Below are 21,890 nucleotides of genomic sequence, written 5' to 3'. Positions count from 1 at the left end.
GTAGAAGTGCCTGTCCACAACTGAAAGGTCTCCCTTCATTTGTAGAGGGACCAGAGAGGCCAGCCCTGAAGGAAAGTGATTGTCTCCCATTCCTCCTCCCGCTGATCTCGGAGCCACCTCCCACACTGCTTTTCAGGGAGTGAAGGAACCCTGCAGGGAGGAGGAGGAGGAAATGACAACAATCACCTTCTTGCTCCCCCTTTCCAGCATGACTGGAGCTCTGTTCAGCACAAGTTAATAATACTTCTTTAGAGCAATCCTATTATTTACAATTATGAGATCAGCAAAAGAATAAGAAGAGCACAAGCATTCTTTCTTGCATAGCCTGTAATAAAAAAGATAAAAGATTAAAAAGCTATTGTACTGTACTGGAAAGAACATTACCAGCATCTCCTTAACCACAACTCCCCCGTAGCTGCTGAAGTCCTCTCAGAAATTCCACAAAAACAAATTCAAGATGAGCTTCAGGTATCTCCAAATCTGGGAGAGAGAGGAGATCCCAGCAGACTTTAGGGATGCCAAAATTATCAATCTCTTAAAAAAAATCTCTTTATTAACTGCAGCCAGCAAAATTCTTGCAAGGATCTTAGCAAACTGTCTCCTAAGAATATCCAAGGCTACCCTTCCTGAATCCCAAAATGGTTCTCGACCTTCTAGGGAGACAGTGGACATGATTTTCACTGCTCAACAGCTTCACATTCAGCACATTCAGCAGCGCTGAGTAATTAAGTTTTATCATTTACAGACAGGACTTGGCTTTGTTTCTTTTGATGGTTTTTCTTTTTTTGCACCTTTGAGCTCAAGTATAAAAGAAAAACCATGAAAAGCAATAAACTATCTACTTAAATGTATAATGCAGAGAGATTGGTTTTATTCACATTAAATTTGTTGAACTTACCAGAATCATAATGTAAAAAATGATTATTGGGGTTATCTGGACTTGCATAGAGAAGACAGAAGAATTGAGGTGGCATTTGAGTACAACTGCAAAATGGTTGGTAAGTTATAGGGAGTTTGGTCTGTTTTATTTATTCAGTGAATTAAAAAAATATTTACCACAATTTTTTCCAGATTTACTTAAGCATTTTCTTAATTCATTTGTAATCCAACCCTATGCACCTCTATTCATCAGTAAGTCCCATTGTGTTGATTGGGGCTTATTCTCAGATAAATCGGATAAGATTTCAAGTTTACACACAGTAAGGTGGCAGAAGCCAGGTCAAGCCCCCCCCCCCCAGTACAATGGGGCTTCCTCTCTCTCCTATGCACCCCTCCCCTCTCCCAAATCCCCTCCAGAACAGCACATGGCAGGAAGGGGGACCATTCTATCTGACAAGCAGAAAAACTTGCCCTGACTTTACAATCAGCAGACACAACATTGAATTCCTTCCTGACAGTGTAATTTTAACTATGACTTAGAAATCCTATTCAGTGGGGTTTAAGTAAAAGTAAAGGGACCCCTGACCTTTAGGTCCAGTCGTGACCGACTCTGGGGTTCTGGCGCTCATCTCGCTTTATTGGCCAAGGGGAGCCAGCGTTTGTCCGCAGACAGCTTCCAGGTCATGTGGCCAGCATGACTAAGCTGAAGAGCACGCCCCAAGCTTCGCGCAGCTCTCCGCAACCCTAGGGAGCCCGGCGCGAAGTCGCGCCGGTCTCCCAAGGGTTGCGGATAGCAGCCTGTTCTGGGGGCTGGGGTCAGGGGAAGCTCAGGCTTCCCCACCCCAGCCTCGCGCCTGGGGGGGAAATAATTTTTTTTCTTTATTCCCCCCCCAAAAAAAAAACCTAGGTGTGCCCTATGGGCCGGTGCGCCCTATGGGGCGAAAAATACGGTAAATCCCAATCCCAAAGAAGGGAAGTGCCAAAGAATGCTCCAACTACCGCACAATTGTGCTCATTTCACAAGCCAGCAAGGTTATACATAAAATTCTACAAGGCAGGCTTAAGCAATATGTGGACCAAGAACTCCCAGAAGTGCAAGCTGGATTTCAAATGGGCCTTAGAAAGCACTGCTAATAACAAGGCCAGTGGAAGTGATGGTATTCCAGCTGAACTATTTAAAATTTTAAAAGATGATGCTGTTAAGGTGCTACACTCAATATGCCAGCAAATTTGGAAAACTCAGCAGTGGCCAGAGGATTGGAGAAGATCAGTCTACATCCCAATTCCAAAGAAGGGCAGTGCCAAAGAATGCTCCAGCTACCGCACAATTGCACTCATTTCACACGCTAGCAAGGTTATGCTTAAAATTCTACAAGGAAGGCTCAAGCAGTATGTGGACCGAGAACTCCCAGAAGTGCAAGCTGGATTTAGAAGAGGCAGAGGAACCAGAGACCAAATTGCAAACATGTGCTGGATTATGGAGAAAGCTAGAGAGTTCCAGAAAGACATCTACTTCTGCTTCATTGACTATGCAAAAGCCTTTGACTGTGTCAACCACAGCAAACTATGGCAAGTTCTTAAAGAAATGGGAGTGCCTGATCACCTCATCTGTCTCCTGAGAAATCTCTATGTGGGACAAGAAGCTACAGTTAGAACTGGATATGGAACAACTGATTGGTTCAAAATTGGGAAAGGAGTACGACAAGGCTGTATATTGTCTCCCTGGTTATTTAACTTATATGCAGAATTCATCATGCAAAAGGCTGGGCTGGATGAATCCCAAGCCGGAATTAAAATTGCCGGAATAAATATCAACAACCTCAGATATGCAGATGACACAACCTTGGTGGCAGAAAGTGCGGAGGAATTAAAGAACCTTTTAATGAGGGTGAAAGAGGAAAGCGCAAAATATGGTCTGAAGCTCAACAACAACAAAAAATCTAAGATCATGGCCACTGGTCCCATCACCTCCTGGCAAATAGAAGAGGAAGAAATGGAGGCAGTGAGAGATTTTACTTTCTTGGGCTCCATGATCACTGCAGATGGTGACAGCAGTCACGAAATTAAAAGACGCCTGCTCCTTGGGAGAAAGGCGATGGCAAACCTAGACAGCATCTTAAAAAGCAGAGACATCACCTTACCAACAAAGGTCCGTATAGTTAAAGCCATGGTTTTCCCAGTAGTGATGTATGGAAGTGAGAGCTGGACCATAAAGAAGGCTGATCGCCGAAGAATTGATGCTTTTGAATTATGGTGCTGGAGGAGACTCTTGAGAGTCCCATGGACTGCAAGAAGATCAAACCTATCCATTCTTAAGGAAATCAGCCCTGAGTGCTCACTGGAAGGACAGATCCTGAAGCTGAGGCTCCAATACTTTGGCCACCTCATGAGAAGAGAAGACTCCCTGGAAAAGACCCTGATGTTGGGAAAGATGGAGGGCAGAAGGAGAAGGGGACGACAGAGGACGAGATGGCTGGACAGTGTTCTTGAAACTACGAACATGAGTTTGACCAAACTGCAGGAGGCAGTGGAAGACAGGAGTGCCCGGCATGCTCTGGTCCATGGGGTCATGAAGAGTCGGACACGACTAAATGACTAAACAACAACAATGCTTAGCTTCTGATTACTCACAAAATAGCAAGTGGGAAGTATGTTTCAGATATCCCCAAATAATCTGATGACCATATAATATTAGTTTAGAAAGGCAGAATACAAATAGGATCAAGAGTACAGATGGTTGCACATATACAAATAAATCATTTTAGGAGACAAATTAATATGAGTGTTCCAGCCCTCCCCTATACAATGTAGTATGCTACACATAACTTCATATGTCCAAAAATAATCTGACGCCCATGTAATATTAGAAAAAATAAGATCTGAATACAAATTAGGTTATGGAAACAAATGGCTGCTTCATATACATGCATTTACTTGGAGGGCAAAATGGTATTATTGTTCCAATCTCCTTCCTGCTCAGTAGTATTTGTTCATAATAATAAACTTGCCTACATAAGATGTTTATCTAGTTGTCTATAGAACATCAAACCATCTATGTAGGTAGGTAGGTAGGTAGTAATTTAAACTATATATAACTTGCTGCTGCTGCTTTGCTTTGCTGTATAGAACAAAAAAAATTGTATGCAGCCAATTTTATAATGTGTGAAATCAATAAAGCCAAAGACTATAGTGATCAGGTTATTTAGTGGGTGGTTACATTTACTACGCATGTATGAAATTTATAAATTTTTAAAAAATGAAAAATTGAACCTGCAGCCTGATTCTGTGCATGTTTGTTTCCTTGAAGGAAGAACTCTTTCTGCATTTAATGGGATTTGTACCCAAATAAACTTCCATAGCCTTGGGGCCTTACCTATATACCAGCAAGGAATCTTGCAGCATGTCGTTTAAGGTCACTCTTGCAATATGTACAAAAACAATGTGCTATATTACTATACTGGTTACCAACAACTCCCATGTGGAGATATTCAGTGGATAACTTTGTGGAAGCACCTTTTTATTTATGTCTTAAACAGGTGCTGGTGAAACAATAGCAAGAAAATACAGTATTCAACTCGAATAAGCAGCACTTGTTTTTAAAAATATCTTTTTCAGAAATTACAAAACGCAGGGACCATCCCAGAGCAAGCAGCAAATTCTATGCATGTCCTGCACAAGGGATTAGATGTGAGGTCCCTCTTTCTCCATTAGGCTGCGTCTGCACTGTACATGGACAGTGGTACCTCGGGTTAAGTACTTAATTCGTTCCAGAGGTCCGTTCTTAACCTGAAACTGTTCTTAACCTGAAACACCACTTTAGCTAGTGGGGCCTCCCTCTGCCGCCGCGCCACCGGAGCACAATTTCTGTTCTCATCCTGAAGCAAAGTTCTTAACCTGAAGCACTATTTCTGGGTTAGCGGAGTCTGTAACCTGAAGCGTCTGTAACCTGAAGCGTCTGTAACCCAAGGTACCACTGTAATGCAATATTGTCTCACTTCAAAGAGTCATGATTTCCCCCAAAACTCCTGGGAGCTGTAGTTGTTTAAGGCTGCTGAGACACCTCCACCCCACCCCAATTCCACTCATGGAGCTATGATTCCCACAGTAAAACCAGCTGTTAAACCACTCTGAGAATTTTAGCCCTGCGGAAAAAAATTTGTAGGGGGTCCCAAAGCAATGATGGGGCTACAAAGTTAAAAAACAGAAGCAACGGGCAGAAGGATTTATTCAAGGTTTGGAAACCTTTCTGGGAATATCTGAAGACTGAAGAAAATATGCAGCATTAAGAGGCAGAAGAGAAGTAAGAGAATGCAATTATTTGAAAGCACAAAATAAGCTGAAAATGAGCATGGAATGGAAAAAGAAGCCAGTGACACAAAAACAGAAGAGGCAAGAGCAAACCAGTAGGCGGCGGCGATGGACACAGATCCACTGCTAGAAGGACTGAAGAGGAAAAGGGAGTAAACAGACCCAGAATGGCTGCAGCTATTAAAGGTTCTCATTTCTTCAAATCACTTGAACGCCTGAATTCTGCCATTGAAAAGTTTCTGATTAAAATAGGCTTCTTTTTGCAGTATTAATCACCGAGAAAGTTCCAACTTGTAAGTGAAGAGCCTAAGTCAATCAATTTAAGAAGTTAACATTTTCCCTTACCAAAATTCAATGTCTCTCAGCCTATCCAATTTATAATTTTAAACAGTAAAACTTGTTGTCATGGAGATGGGGCCTATAGATACTATTTGGCTTCATTATGCTTCAGTTAGTGTCTTTTGACTGGAATATTAAACACTAATTAAAACATACAGGGCACTAAGAATCTGTAATAGCTTCTATTTTCTCATTTGTTATTCCCCCCCACCCCGCAGGTCTAGATGTCCATGATATGAACAGCTGAGAGACAATATACTCTTGATTTCCCCAAGCTGGTGGCAATATCTTTTTAAAAATAAATTTGTTCTTGATATCATAAAGTACATACATAGGACAATGCTACAGAGGTATAGCATAAGGTATAACAAAAGGTAACATATCTGCACTTATATTATCACTAAGGAGGTTGTGGGTTGTGAAATGGATGAGTTATAGAAAGTTCCCTCCATTATAGTTACTTGTTAGGGCCAATTTCAGAAACCTGCAATAGACTTAGCAACTATTTGTTTCTTTGTTTGTATTTCACCAGTAGCTTATGTCATCACTATCAAGCTACATTTATTGCTAAATGTGTACTTAGAAACATAAATATATTAGGGGAAATTAACATATAAAATGCATTATATTACGGGAAATTGCTTTAAAAATGTGTATATCAGGCAAAATGTGTATATCAGGGAGAAATGCCTTAAAATGCTGACAAATTTTCTTGAGAACAAAAGAAACATTTGCAAACTGATAGAGAAAAATGGAGAACTGGAGAACTGGGAAATGGAGAGAAACTAAAACTGACAGATTTGTCCATGGCTAGCTGTAAGGGAAGCAAATCTGTCCTCCTATAGCAGCTCATAGGTTGGAGGATAAGCTACCATAGTTAATGTCAACCACGGTTTGTCAGTCTGGATGAAAAGAGAAACTGTGGTTAACCTAAAGTGGAACTAGAAGCTTCTGAACTTCTCCTCTTGGCTGCACATGAGAAGAGTTGAAGGTGCTTGCCCAGAAGGAGGCTAAACTCTTTCATAACTCACAAAACCATTAATGCAGCCGCCTGCAACCTTGTGGCCTGCAATTTACAAGTCCCATCATCCCTAGCCAGGAGTAGCAGAGAGGTCAGGGCTGTGTGAGTGCACCAGTAGAGCCAAACCCGAACTCCTGCTGGTGCAACTACACAGCCCTTCGCCATCACCTTGCCCTAAGCAACAACAATTCCCCTTCCAAGTGACTATTTCTGTCCTCTGCACCACTGGGCGAACTGATCCTATCTCTGAGCATTCATCATGCTGGCTGTGACTGGTGTGAGTTGTAGTCCAAAACATATGGAGGGTATCAGGTTGAGGAAGACTAGTTCAGCTTGATGGCTAATGATGCCACATAAATTAAAACCTATAGTGGAGTAATTATATTGAATGTGAATGGCCAACGCAGTGGATGTAGCCTACCTTGATTTCAGCAAGGCATTTGACAAGGTGCCCCATGATATTCTTGTAAAGAAGCTGGTAAAATGCGGTCTTGACTATGCTACCACTCAGTGGATTTGTAACTGGCTGACTGACCGAACCCAAAGGGTTCCTCTTCATCCTGGAGAAGAGTGACTAGTGGGGTGCCACAGGGTTCTGTCTTGGGCCCGGTCTTATTCAACATTTTTATCAACGACTTGGATGATGGACTCAAGGGTACATGTGAAAAGGATCTAGGAGTCTTGGTTGACCACAAACTTGACATGAGCCAACAGTGTGACGCAGCAGCTAAAAAAGCCAATGCAATTCTGGACTGCATCAATAGGAGTATAGCATCTAGATCAAGGGAAGTAATAGTGCCACTGTATTCTGCTCTGGTCAGACCTCACCTGGAGTACTGTGTCCAGTTCTGGGCACCACAGTTCAAGAAGGACACTGACAAACTGGAACGTGTCCAGAGGAGGGCAACCAAAATGGTCAAAGGCCTGGAAACGATGCTTTATGAGGAACGGCTAAGGGAGCTGGGCATGTTTAGCCTGGAGAAGAGGAGGTTAAGGGGTGATATGATAGCCATGTTCAAATATATAAAAGGATGTCCCATAGAGGAGGGAGAAAGGTTGTTTTCTGCTGCTCCAGAGAAGCGGACACGGAGCAATGGATCCAAACTACAAGAAAGAAGATTCCACCTAAACATTAGGAAGAACTTCCTGACAGTAAGAGCTGTTTGACAGTGGAATTTGCTGCCAAGGAGTGTGGTGGAGTCTCCTTCTTTGGAGGTCTTTAAGCAGAGGCTTGACAACCATATGTCAGGAGTGCTCTGATGGTTTTTCCTGCTTGGCAGGGGGTTGGACTCGGTGGCCCTTGTGGTCTCTTCCAACTCTATGATTCTATGATTCTATTCTATGATTCTAAGTCATTCAGACAAGATATATGGAGAGTACACATGAGGTGCTATTCAAAATTACTTCTACCCAGTGTAGACCTATTGAAGGTAATGGACATGATTAACTTGGGCTCATTTATTTTAATGAGCCTACTCTGAGTAGGACTTAATTTAATGAGGCCCATAACCAGAATCCTCTGCAAATAGCACTGTGAAACGTAAGTATATAATATGACCTATGGAGAACCGCTATGCAAACATTTAAAATATCTCCATAGACTTAATTTTCCCCGTCATGGAAATTTTGACATGTCAACAGAAAATCAGAAAAAGAAAGTGAAACCTTTCAAAGATGTGCATATTTAAAAATGCTTGTCTACGAAGTCTTTGTATCTGCTCTCTGTAACAAAGGTTTAACAAAGCCAACATTATCACGTGCCACATTAATGCCAGCCTGTAATTAAAAATAAATGTACCTATGCAATTCATGCCTGAGTCTTGAGGTACAGCATGTGGGTTTTCTGCAGAAGTATTTTTAGTCGCAAGTAGTTTAACAGCCTCTGTTACTGTTTAATGATTACTGTTACAATGAAGTGATGAGAGTAATCTGTATTTTGTGATTTAAATTTTTATCAGGAAAATAAGATCATAGCTGTATGAAGGAAGATGAAAGTGCTCAATACTATACATGACAAATAACAACTCTGGAAAGTCAATCAGAAGAGGACAAAGGAAAGAGCTCCTGAGGGGGCTGCAAATGGAAGAAAATGGAATTTGAAACCTCCTTAGTGAATCAGAGGCTTTGGGAGACAATATGAGCCCATGCAGAATTTATTCTCCCAGGAAGTGCATACAAATTATTGTGAAGTTCACAATGTAATTTATTGCAGGTTATCTGCTCACTGAAATATTTTTTTAAAAAAAACATAATGTTTCATAATTTCAAGACCTCCCCTCTTTCTAACTAAAGCAGAAATAAAATTCATGTAAATATTTGGAAATACAGATGACCTGAATGATTGCTTGCAATGACTACTGAATAACCACTATTTATTGAATCTGTTGTAGACTGAGAGACAAATAGTGCCAAAACTTTATAGACTTACTGTTTGTGTATTTAAAGATTTCACTACTTTGAAAGAGCTGGCCTGCCCATGGTGTTTTAATTCGTCACTTCATGAAGAGAAGCACATTTGTTTCTTCAGGTAAAGAAGGTAAAGAGACCCCTGACCATTAGGTCCAGTCGCAGATGACTCTGGGGTTGCGGCGCTCATTTCGCTTTCCAGGTCATATGGCCAGCATGACTAAGCAGCTTCTGGCGAACCAGAGCAGTGCACGGAAACGCCGTTTACCTTCCCACCAGAGTGGTACCTATTTATCCACTTGCGCTTTGACGTGCTTTCGAACTGCTAGGTGGGCAGGAGCAGGGACCAAGCAACGGGAGCTCACCCTGTTGTGGGGATTCGAACCGCCGACCTTCTGATCGGCAAGTCCTAGGCTCTGTGGTTTCTTTAGTAAATACTTTTAACCTTGACAGCTAAAGAACATCTAGTCTTATTATATAACATTCCTTCTTCATAATTACAATGCTCCGGTGTATATTCTTAGTACTTACACAGTTCTACTGTGTATACTTTTAGGTAATTACATGTGTTATGTATTCATTTTGCATTTGTGCTTTATTGCGGACTCACCATCCTCTACTGTCAGCTCCGTTCCTTCACTGACAGGCAATGAGAACACAGGCATAGAGAGAGAGCAGATAAGAGGGGAATGCAGAGGGGAGGGAGAGGCAGCAGGGAGCAGCAATAACCTGATCTCTGGACACAGGGAAAATGAAAAAGAGAGCCAGAGTGAAAGAATGCAACTTGTCCTCTCAGATCAGGCACAGGCAAACTCCGGCCCTCCAGATGTTTGGGACTACAATTCCCATGATCCCTAGCTAACAGGACCAGTGGTCATGGGTGATGGGAATTGTAGTCCCAAACATCTGGAGGGCCGGAGTTTGCCTGTGCCTGGCTCAGACAGTGACATAGACACAGGAATACAGGGAGTGCTCTCTCCAAAATCTCGTAGCTCACAAGACTGGCCAAGAAGCGTGAAAAGGATAGGAAGAGAAGGTGGGGTTTTTCCTGTTGGGGGAAAAGGGGGCGGGCCTCAGTTCCGGCAACTGTGCTTTCTGAGCATAATGGAGATTAGCTGAGCTCCGACCGGGACCTTTTGATTTGACTAATAAATCTGAAATAATTAACTGCCAGAGTCATCCCACGTGTGTGGGAGAGACCCAAGCCATTACATCAACATTGTACAACATTATTTGAAGTATTGCAAGAGCACCTCTGTGACACCACCAGTCCCTTTCTCAGAAACTGCCTATGCTGTAAATCCTTTGCCGAGAGCTCATCTTTTTTCAGCTTTTTCATCAAGTAAAATTGATTGGTGTTGGGGGCAGGATGGTGAGAGAGAGGGATCGTAGGCAGGGCTGAATCAAGTACCTGGGGGCACCCCTTTCTTCAATCTGTATTGTTTTTGATATTTGGTTGGAAGCTGCCCAGAGTGGCTGGGGAGACCCAGTCAAATGGGTGGGGTATAAATAATAAATTATTATTATTATAATCTATTTGACCCTTTGCACTCCATATAAAGGAAAAACAGCATCAAAGTAAACATTGCTTAGCACTGCTTTGATGCATACATTAGGTACTATTAAAAATAAAAAAATCCTTCCAGTAGCACCTTTAAGACCAACTAAGTTAGTTCTTGGTATGAGCTTTCGTGTGCAAGCACACTTCTTCAGATACACTGTGTATCTGAAGAAGTGTGCTTGCACACGAAAGCTCATACCAAGAACTAACTTAGTTGGTCTTAAAGGTGCTACTGGAAGGATTTTTTTTATTTTGACTATGGCAGACCAACACGGCTACCTATCTGTAACTAGGTACTATTAGATAATGTTATCTGTTTATGGAGGTCAGACTTCTGTGGGTTTGGTGTGTGTGTTAAAACTGGGGCAAGATTTTAATTTCTGAACTCAGTACATGTTAGAATTTTTATTGATTTTACAAAATAAATCTCACATTTACTACATTTAAATTTTAAAATCAAACAAGATTCTTCCGAATCTTAGGACTTCCCTCCTCCCCTCCGTGGGTCCTTTATATATCTAAATCAACTGCATATTATAGTTTTTCCACATTACGGTCCTCCAAAGTATCCAAAGTGTTTCTAGCATTGCAAGAGTTACTAAAAGCTTGCCAAACAACTCAAGTGATTACAGTGTTCTTTTACATACAGTCTGTATTTGTCCCATTCCCTACTGAAGTTTTGATCTTCCTCATTTCTGATTTTCCCTGTCAGTCTTGCCATCTCTGCATACTCTAATAATTTCATCTGCCAATCCACTTTTGTTGGCATTTTCTCCTGTTTCCATCTCTGGGCAAGCAGCATCCTTATAGCTGTAGTTGAGTACATGAATAGTCTTCTCAAATCCTTCAGTATATCTGCATCTTAGAATTTAATTATGTCCAGTGAGTGGCAGGATTTAATTAAGCCCCGAGTGTTAAACTGGATGCCAGATCCTGCGTGTTAAAATGGATGCAAGACCCAGGTGTGTGTTTGAGCTGTGTGCTAGATGCTGTTAATTCTCTGGAATTAGCATGTGTGAAAGAATTGATGTAGCTGAGCAAACTTCTTGAGTTCTGTATCAGATAACTCTTAAGCCTAGAAAATTAGCATGTGTTTTTAAAAACTAATTAACCCAGGCTAATTCCCTTAGAGTTGTTGGTCTGTGGGGTAATGAACCATTAGCACAGGCTTCCTCAACCTCAGCCCTCCAGATGTTTTTGGCCTACAACTCCCATCATCCCTAGCTAGCAGGACCAGTGCTCAGGGATGATGGGAATTGTAGCCTCAAAACATCTGGAGGGCCGAGGTTGAGGAAGTCTGCATTAGCACAACACAGGATCAAAGGAACCATGTGATGGCTTCCGGTTCCACTCTGCCTTAATGGTGGCAGCCAACATGATGGCGGTGATCATTGGTGAAGGAAAAACAAGGATGATTGAGGGTAATTATCCTTGCAAGTTTCCCCCAGGGACAGGGGGGAACAGGCTTCACTCACAGTTCGTCTTGGTACCTGGCTCTCATTCTGGCATGGATTGCAGGAGGCAGCGAGGTGCTGAGTGCAAAACACCTCACCTGGAGAAAACCCTCCAACGCCGCCATTAAGAAGCAGAGGTTCTCCTGTTAATTAGAGCTTAATTGGACTAAAGTACAGGTGCGCACTAGAAGAGATGAGATCATAAACTGCAGAACAAACAACTGCAAGGACTTTAAGGTTTGAATTTAAGATAAGATTTCATTCGGTGCAAAAGATGGTGGGGGAGGGGAGCCTATGGTTTCTTAATTTAAAGTTTTATACTCTACATTTATGATTCAGCAACCCTCCTCTGAATGTTAGTTCAAGTAATTATATTTGTACAAGCAAGGACGGAAGAAATTGGATTATAGATATGGAATATAACATTAAACAGAACTGTGTGTGTAAAAAAAAAGGAAAAAAGGAGGGAAGCTTTATTTTGCAAAAGGTTTATGATGAAAAATAAAGCTGACTCTTCCCCATCCTTTATTATTTACGGAATGAACTGAATAACACTAAGAGCACTAGGAATTTAATTTAATTGGAAGTATAATTGCTCATATATCTTCAGTTGGACGGAAGAATAAAAGGAGTGTGAACTTGCCAAGGAACTGATAAGGTTCATTACTGAGTCATCTGCAGTTTGACAGACCACTCTTCTTCCCAGGCTAAGAGGGAAAATGGTGAAAACATGTTAGTTGTTAGGACAGAGTGATTTTTTGCAGCACGGGATGGAGCACAGGATGGAGCAATGGAGAAATTTCTGGAACAACAATGGGATATCAGCTTTGCCCAAGGCATGGTGGAGAAAAGCAGCAACTGAGGGAAAGAAAGACATAACATCTTACAAGGACAGGAAGAAACATCAGACAGAATAATTGCCACACACAGGAAGAACAAGAGTATAGTTTGAGTTCCTCAGTTGCAGTTTTATAAATAATTTAATGTGTCAACACAAATAGAAATTATTAATAATATTGCAGTTATTGTATAAGGGATTATTATGACTGGAATGTAATGGAAATTAATAAGTTTTTGGAATGCAGAAATAAAGCAAATAATCAAGCCATCAATTCTAGCACATGGGGGGTCACCTTATCTAAATTATATAATTTGGAATTTGAATGATTGGTATTCATAATTGTATTATAAATTGCTATTGTTATAATGAGGCTATTATTGGATTGTAACTGAAAACCAATAATTATTCTCAAAGGAACCATGTGATATGCACATGAATGGGGCTTTCGCTCCCTCTGCAGATAAAGGGCTGAGATGAGAGAGCAGAGAGTTTGGACTTAGAGGAAGCTGGGCTAAGCTGCAGGGAAGGGCGCTGCTGAGCTCGTGGGAGGAGCAGGGCCCTCTTGGAATGCTGATGCTCTGATCCCCTCCATGGCAGGCGCAGGTTGTATATATGGGCAAATATATCACACAGACACCACAGTCCCTGCTGCACCTCCTTTGTAAAAGGAAACTCAAACCTGGGGTAAAGTTTGCTTGGAGCTCTCTGGAATCTCGCACTGCTGTGGAGATTGGGGGTGGTGTGTGACAATATGTATGAATGAACGAACCTCACTAGTCTATTCTCAATGGACATAAGCCTTTAGATTATTTAATTAATATTCTATAGTACTATCTTGCATAGTATTATCTGGTAAAGAGGCTACAAGAAATTGCCTTGGACCGTCCATAACAAAATGCTGAGTCTGACCTCAAACCTGTAAATATATAAACGATATCAAGTATGGTCAGGAGCAAAAGAAAAAATAGAGTTTTATTCCCCTTTAAATTCTTAGCATTTACTGTCATGTCAACTTCTATTTGTAAAGGCTTTTGCATTGTTTTTCTGTTCTTATTCCATGTCTGTCACTTCTGAACTTTGGAATAAGATTGATAACTTTCCTGTGCTTTTATTGGACCAAGATTCAATTGGTGTTTTTCATGGCTGCAAAAGTGACCTGTGGTGGCCAGGAACCCACCCTTTTGTACCTATGAGGATAAGCTCTGCAGCGTCTAATTATTGCTACATGATTGTGCTTCTTGAGAAACACAACAGGGAGTTCAGAGAATTATAGTTATCTAAGCAAGCCAAGAGTAGGGAAACTGCAGAATGAAATCCCCTTGTTATCAGCTGGAGGAGAGTTGGGTTTTTTGCTTTTAAAGGAAAAGTACAGACGCCAGTTGACATAATGGAGGGAAAGGAATGATGGAAAATTTGACCATGATGATGGATAAATATTGGGTTGTATTCAACTGAGTTATACTCGGAGGCAACCCATTCAAATTAATTGGACCTACATTAGACATGTCATTAATTTCAATGGGTTTCCTCTAAGCATGAAGAACATTGGATAGAAATCACAAGAAGCAATAATAATAATACTAATTTATGATTTATACCCTGCCCATCTGGCTGGGTTTCCCCAGCCACTCTGGGCTGCTGGCAACAGATTAAAAACAGAATAAAACACCACACATTAAAAACTTCCCTAAACAAGGCTGCCTTCAGATGTCTTTTAAAATTAAGATAGTTGTATGTTTCCTTGACATCTGATGGAAGGGCGTTCCACAAGGCGGGCGCCACTGCCTGGTTCCCTGTAACTTTGCTTCTCGCAATGAGGGAACCGCCAGAAGGCCCTCAGAGCTGGACCTCAGTGTCCGGGCAGAACGATGGGGGTGGAGACGCTCCTTCAGGTCTACTGGGCCTTTGAGGCCGTTTAGGGCTTTCAAGGTCAGCACCAACAATGAAAGAGTGGCACAAATAAACTCTCCACCAAAATCAACAAGCAAATATTTTAAAAACAAATTAAAAATCAGGATACCAGGAATGGGGGATAATGAAAAATCTCATTATTCTGCCATGTTTATTTCCCAAAATATTGTATGTAGATATACGCCGCTCAGTTTTCATTTAACCACTTATATACCATGTTAACATCTGCCAGTGGAATCTTCATGGCTAAAATGAACATTTTGAGCAATTTGAGACCTGTTGTTGCTGACCTGATATAAATGTTAGACTGCAGAAAGTGCAAAGGAAGTGTAATTTGCAAATCACATAGTAGCGTTTAACCCAGTTTTTGTGCAAAATGCAGAATTATTTAAATGAGTATTGCAACTAAAGAGGGCTAAGCAGGATCTCAAGAGGGAATCCTTGCAGAAAGACATTCACTCGCCTGACCATCTGGAGGAAACAATTTCATGTACTGGCATGACAGAATGGTACTAGGTGCCCTAGCTTAGCACCTGTTTAAAGAACTTTAATTAGTAGATTAATATTCAGCGATATACTGGGAATCTAGAAACAGCCATGTCAGCAATCACCAGTTAGTCTGCTTGGCAGAAAAAACACTTGGGTCCAACTGACCATTGCCATAGTTTCCAGAGCTGAAGGGCAACAGAAGCTTGCCCTGTCTCTGCCATCAGCCAGGGTGCCAAAGGCCACCCAAATGCTGGACTCCTTTTCTCCTGGGAGGTTCATCATCCATCATTGAGCAGCTGCAGGGAGTTTGCTTCCCTATCCCCTCCCTGCCAGGAAGAACTCTGCTTCCATGGCTGGTTGCCCTGGGGCTGCAGAAAGGTACCCCATGCACTGGCTACACCCACCACTACTGGAGCAAGAACACAAGAAAGAAGATCACCCTGGCCTGAACTGATCTCCCTCGTCTATGTCTCCTCACCCCTTCCCTTGTCTGTCTTGCCTTTTGCAAGTCTGACCTTTCCCTCTTTTACTAGTGGGAGCATCTGCTGGAGTTCTTCATTTCCTTCCATAACTGGGAGGAACCCTTCCATTTGCAGAATGAAAGTGCAGACTCCCGCTGGCAGTCCAAGAAAGAAAGAAACAATCCTTTTCAGGCAATGAATATATATGGGGGGGGGGCACCATAATGATAGTAGGCTTTTCTCTTGACACTTCTGGGCGCCCTGCTCCTCCAGAGCTCTTTGCAAAGCCAACTGTATCTACAGGGGTATTTTCAAAAGCTACAGGGAATATGCACTTGTAAGGACAGAACCTGCCACCCTCCAAAACATGGCAACTGTACATTGTACATGCATTAAAACATTTCTAAAACCCTAGAGAATGAAAATTCTAATTCAGCATAGCAGTAGATCAACAGCCTGGAGTACCTTCAGCAATGTAAGCAGTGCTTAGTTGCTCTGCCAGTTTCATTTCTCATTGGCGGTATCCTCTGGTTTGTAGTGGCAAGTCTTGAGTGTGTGTGTGTGTGTGTGTGTGTGTGTGTGTGGTAAGTGCAGCTTTTCATTTCATGCTTAAAAAATTATTTTGAGTCACACTATTCTCTGAGCTACTCTTATGAGTTGAAATATCTTCTATCTTGTTGTTTTGGATATCTTTATCCATAAGGGGAAAGAAGTATAAGATATTTTATTCCTTTTCGAAAGTTTTGGCAAGTCACCTTGACTCCATTGCTTTCGGTGTGGAGTGATGCCTTCTCTCAAGGCTGCATTGCCACTCTGTGGCCAGTCAAACACAGCAAAGGAAAGGAAGAGCAAGTATTGACTATCAAACACAAGCAAGAGGGCACCTATGAAACATGCCACAATAATTTTATGAGGCTATTGCTTAGAGAAAAGTATTAAATTTCCTTTGTGTTCATTTAGTTCAACAGATAGTTAATATGTTAGCTGAACATACACTGTTCAACAGGATAAAAGCTTCTCAAGCATATTCTTCTATAATCAATATGCCAACACAAAACACTATTCTTTATTATCAAAGTTCTATCCTTCACATTATACTCCCTAGTAGTGTTGAATTGCCCCGGCCCAAAAAAAGAACTTTTTAAAAAATGCATTCGGGTATTTGCAACCGTAATGAAGTGGTCTGTATGCAAGGAGTGCATGTATAATGCCCCAGATTGGGAGGCTTTAGCTTGGATCCTAACTAGGCTTCAAAAGGAAGGGCTTCTTCCATTCATGGACAAGACCAAGATGCAGCAGATGACCATGTTGCTTGAAGGGCAATTTTTGCTTATTCATCCTTCCTCCTTCAGTTACCCCACAATGCTCAGGAGAATCACCCAACCCTCTGTAGCAGATTTCTGGGGTTGTAAGGGAAAGGGGGAATCGGGAAGAGCTGCCTTCCCATTCCTCCAACAACGGGAACCTCCCAGAACATAGCTGTCACAGGGTGGACCTGCCAGCAGGAGAAAAAGCAGGATTCTCAGCCTAGGTGTCTATGTTGGATGGAGGCTTTGAGCACAGTATCATTGGTTTGGAATGCTAGAGACAGGAAGAAGCTGATTAGTGAAAGATATTCCCTGGTTTCTAGCTTTCAGTTGGCTAAGCTTCTCTCTGTGCTACAGTAGCTTGCATAACTCTGTTGGTAGATCATGGGACTCTTATTCTCAGGCCTGTGGGTTCGAGCACCTCTTTGGGCAAAAGATTCCTGCATTGCAGGGGATTGGACTAGACCAGGGGTCAGCAAACTTTTCCAGCAGGGGGCCGGTCCACTGTCCCTCAGACCTTGTGGGGGGCCGGACTATATTTTGAAGGGAAAAAATGAACGAATTCCCATGCCCCATAAATAACCCAGAGATGCATTTTAAATAAAAGGACACATTCTACTCATGTAAAAACACGCTGATTCCCGGACCGACCGCGGGCCGGATTTAGAAGGCGCTTGGGCCGGATGCGGCCCCTGGGCCTTAGTTTGCCTACCCATGGACTAGACCCTCATGGTCTCTTCCAACCCTACAGTTCTATGATTCTATGTTCCATTGATAAAATCTCCGATCACCTATATCAACTTGTGCAAATAGCTACCTTGCATGTGTGAAAGGCCTGTTTCATTTCTTACAAGCCTGTTTCCATGCATATCCTCTCTATTAGTCCTGATAAAAAATACGCTGCTAATCTGTTACTTATGTTGAAATACTTGATCAAGTTTGCATGCTTAAAGGATTTTGCTCAAAAAGTCTGTCTCTAAAAGTCTGAATGATGAGGTGAGAGAATGAAACAAAGCTAAGTTGGCAAAAACTACTGATGTACTTTGTACACAATGTGTGCTTTTCTCTATCTCAGTCTGAAACTTTTGTACTGAAAAAGGGAAGGCAGTTTTTCTGATATGGTATGCCTACCTCTGACAATATTTGTTTGCTTGCAATATAATATTATTAACAACACCTACATTTGTGAAGTATTGGTGTATGTTAGTGAAATATACAAATACTTCAACAGGTTACTGATTGTAGATGCTGACTACCAAGGCTCAGTTATTGTCAGAAATTGTCTTTGTGCAACTTCTGCTTCATACTAGAGAAGCAGTTAGTGCAAGTTTTACCTACAGCTTTTTGTGGTAAATGTAGTTTACTGTGTTGTAATTATAACTTTCAGTGGAAGATTTTCTAAGTGTAGTTTGTACCAGAAAGCTAAAGTTTTCATTAATTAGTAAGAAATATAAATGGAAATATCACCCAATACAAGCTATGTTTTCTTCCAAGGTGATCCAGATTCTGCAATCTTGTTAATGGATATTTGAGAAAGAAAACTGTCAATTGTATGGCATGGCTAAGAAAAGCCCACCAAGACGCAATTCTGTTGTTACAGGTATTTTCCAGTATTTTCATTATTTTCAAGTTCTTTGTGGAAGACGTGGGGAAAACAGGTGTTTATTGCTTGGCAGACTATCCTCCTAGTGGCTGCTTCTCATTTAAACTTTAAATTAAATCCTCTGTTTACAACATACAAATTGCTGCAGAGTTTATCAAGTCATCAAAAGCAGCACTAACAACTAACAGCTGAATTCATAATCACCAAATATTTTGCAAATGTCTGCATTAAAAGAACAAAAAGGTGATGAAGTCATTAACTTTCCCAAGTTAACAGAGAGAAATGTGTTTTAAAAAGCATGTTTGAACCTTCTAAAGCAAATAACATTTACTATTTTCACTTGAAATTGCAACATATATCTGTACTGATGTAAACTACTTAAAGGCAAATTCACCTGAGTCTAGTTTTAGAACCAAAGCAAACTTATCCAATGAGCATAATACAAGACAAGAAACTCCAGTTCTAATTAGGAAGATAAACAAACAAACGAATAAACCTACATGACAAATTCAAACTCTCTTAATGTACCAAACTATGTAGGAGGTCAGTCCCTCTAAATCTCTCCCAGTCATGCTGATGGTGGTTTAAGGAAGTTTCATTCCAAAATATCTGGAGGCCACAAAGTTGGAGATGAAGGTTGGTCTATTGGCTAGGAAAATTAAGCTGCAATCCGCAATGGAGCTAATTTCTGAGTAGACATGTATAGGCTTGCATTACTGGAGAGTTTTGGCATTTCAGGTTTGCAATACAATTAAATGAGCTATCAAGTAAGTGTAGAAAAATATTCCAATTGCAGTAAATGCAGCCAGGATTGTAAATAAAATTGGGGGGTGGGGGTGGGATCTAATATGTAATTGTTGTTTTCGGGTATAAAATTAATATGTATGTGAAATAATCTGACTCTGTTTCAGCTATCCCACAGATTTTATTAATCCACAAATAAATAACTAAAACATATTTTGCTAACTTGCTCTTGCAGTAGGTGACTTTAAAACACTGGACTCATAGAAAACAAATAAACCAAAAAAGTGTTTTGCCGAAAATTGTGTGATCAGGAAACTAGGAAAAATAACATAAACAGAAACTGTAATGGCATATCAAGTTTTAAATTTACCTATTTTTTAATTGTTCAGAAAACTTACTTTTCTCAAATATTGTCAATGTAATAATAAAATGCAACAAAGCATCAAGTCCAGAAAGATTACAGTGTAACATTTGCCATTTGTCTTTACCATATTACTTTTCTTACGAAACACTTTGTTAACTGAGACTGTTTTCAGAACTGTAGTAATTCTGCCTGAATATTGCAAAATACAATTCGAAAGGCGCAAAAAAACCTGCCAAAAGTAAGCACTTTAAAACCCTGTTTACTTAACAAAGAAAAAATGAAGCACATGGTTAACTGTCCTATTAAGAATCAATTAGAATTAACAGTGCTTAACTTACCCTGGATTGTGACCTTATTTTTACCAGCTGTATAATAGTGTAGGTACATTTCTAAATAACTGTAGGAAAAACTTTAAATAATCCAGGCTTTTTGTTGTTGCTGGCCAACAGGCCAACAGGCAATATTTAAATTCTAGAAAGCTTCAATACAGTGTAAACTCTATTGTTCCAAAATAATACAATATATCATTGGCATGCAATTGTACAGTGATATTCAGTCATATAGCAGATAAATTGATATTTTATAGCTTACAATGTCATACTTTTTCATATATTTGTGAAATTATTTGTTTTATTAATATATACTAATGGATATATGAAGAATCTGAACAAATAATAAACATATAATACACTGACCTAACACTGGAATGAGACATAATAACATGCTACTATAATATATAGTCCACTGATTATTTCAGAATAAACTGTTCTCATGTATTATAATTTGTATTTTTTGCAGTTGCATCATATTCCCTGGTACAACTATACTGAATTAGGAAACACTCACAAGGGATTGTCTTCTCCCCCCATGCCCAGAAATCTGGTGAACCCCCGAGATTCAGAACTGACTGCATGTTATTATTGCATCCTATTGATATTTCTTGGCAGTATTTCTGAACAATCATTCACCAAATTATTAGCTTTGAATTTGTACTGTATTTCAGATTTCATTTGCAAATCATTTTAAACCCTGGAGTTTGCTGTAGATTTAGGATTCGTAAAATAAGTGACATAAAAAGCTGTGTCAAACAGAAAATTGCATCAGGTGCAGCTTCTCTAATCATCGCTCTACAATTAAGGGGAAAGTCAATGTTGCTAAAATCCTCTGTTCTCCACTATTAAAGGCCCAGAGGTCTCATCCCACCCTGGATCTGACAACCCTTAAATAAATGTTAATCTAATTTCAGAACTTTCCAGAGAAATGCAAGACTCACCAAATTGGCTGGTTTGTTCTTCATTGGGGCAGGTGAGCTTTATTTAACAGTTTGACCAGTACGAATCCACTTGTCTGTTCTTCATTCTGTGAAGTCTACAAACAGCAAAAGTGCAGCTTGAGCCAGCAGCTCTCCATTCAGCTGTGCAGGTGAGGGGAGCAAGGAGCGTGCCAAGACTTCTGGCGTGTTGCTTCTGCCACAGGTTGGAGTGACTGGCTTTGGCTGAGCCGCTCTTCTCTGACATTGCTGCCTATTGAGCTGCAGATGTGGAAATGAAGCCCTAATCACCCTGTGCCTAAGCTGACTCTTACAATAAAACCCTCGTGTTTTTGTCAGCTGTGGAGATAATCAATTCATGAGGAAGTGGGGGGCTGCCATCTGTCACCTGAGTTAAACTGATCAATTTCCTCATCTGGGTGCTTATATTGCTTTTAAAACTAGGTGATAATTATCCCAGCTGGCTTTTAAAGTGCTCTGTGAACTACGCCACATTATTAATAATGGTGTTAAATGCTTTCAGACATAAGAAAACCTTTAGGTCTGCATCTGTTTGTAGACTGAGCAGTTTTTTTGGTTGAAATTTGCTGGATTCTTAAGGGAACAAATTTCCCCTTAGCACACTGCCATGTATTTTTCTCCACAGAGTGAGTTGTTACTTGAAATAAAAGTGTACCATTAGACACAGGGAATGGCAATATATAACCAATGGTCGGAAGAATTAATACTAACAGGCTATTTCATTATTTCTGAGCTGATGAACACTGAAAAGTGCTTAATTAATATAACAGTATCTTTAATTTATTTATTTCTGAATTGATGAAAACAGAGAAGTGCTGCCTGTGTTAGGATCAAACACTCTTGTGTAACAATATCTAGGTAAAGGTAAAGGGACCCCTGACCATTCGGTCCAGTCGTGACCAACTCTGGGG

The 21,890-nt window shown here is 40.7% G+C and overlaps 1 protein-coding gene across 1 annotated transcript in view; it reads right to left on the bottom strand.

The window, feature by feature from the left end:
* The window catches only part of TRPM3 (transient receptor potential cation channel subfamily M member 3), a gene marked incomplete at its 5' end in the record, with an annotated part of 403,362 nt that extends 382,168 nt beyond the window's left edge, over positions 1 to 21,194 (bottom strand). Inside the window, one exon of the mRNA XM_080972224.1 lies at positions 20,962 to 21,194. Coding sequence (XP_080828350.1) covers positions 20,962 to 20,985 — 24 coding nt within the window. The remainder of the gene's footprint in view (positions 1 to 20,961) is intronic.
* Positions 21,195 to 21,890: the final 696 nt, after the last annotated feature.

This window comes from Podarcis pityusensis (assembly GCF_964106645.2).
Source record: "Podarcis pityusensis genome assembly, chromosome: 11".
Taxonomy (NCBI): Eukaryota; Metazoa; Chordata; class Lepidosauria; order Squamata; family Lacertidae; genus Podarcis; species Podarcis pityusensis.
This window is presented reverse-complemented; position numbering and strand designations above follow the sequence as displayed.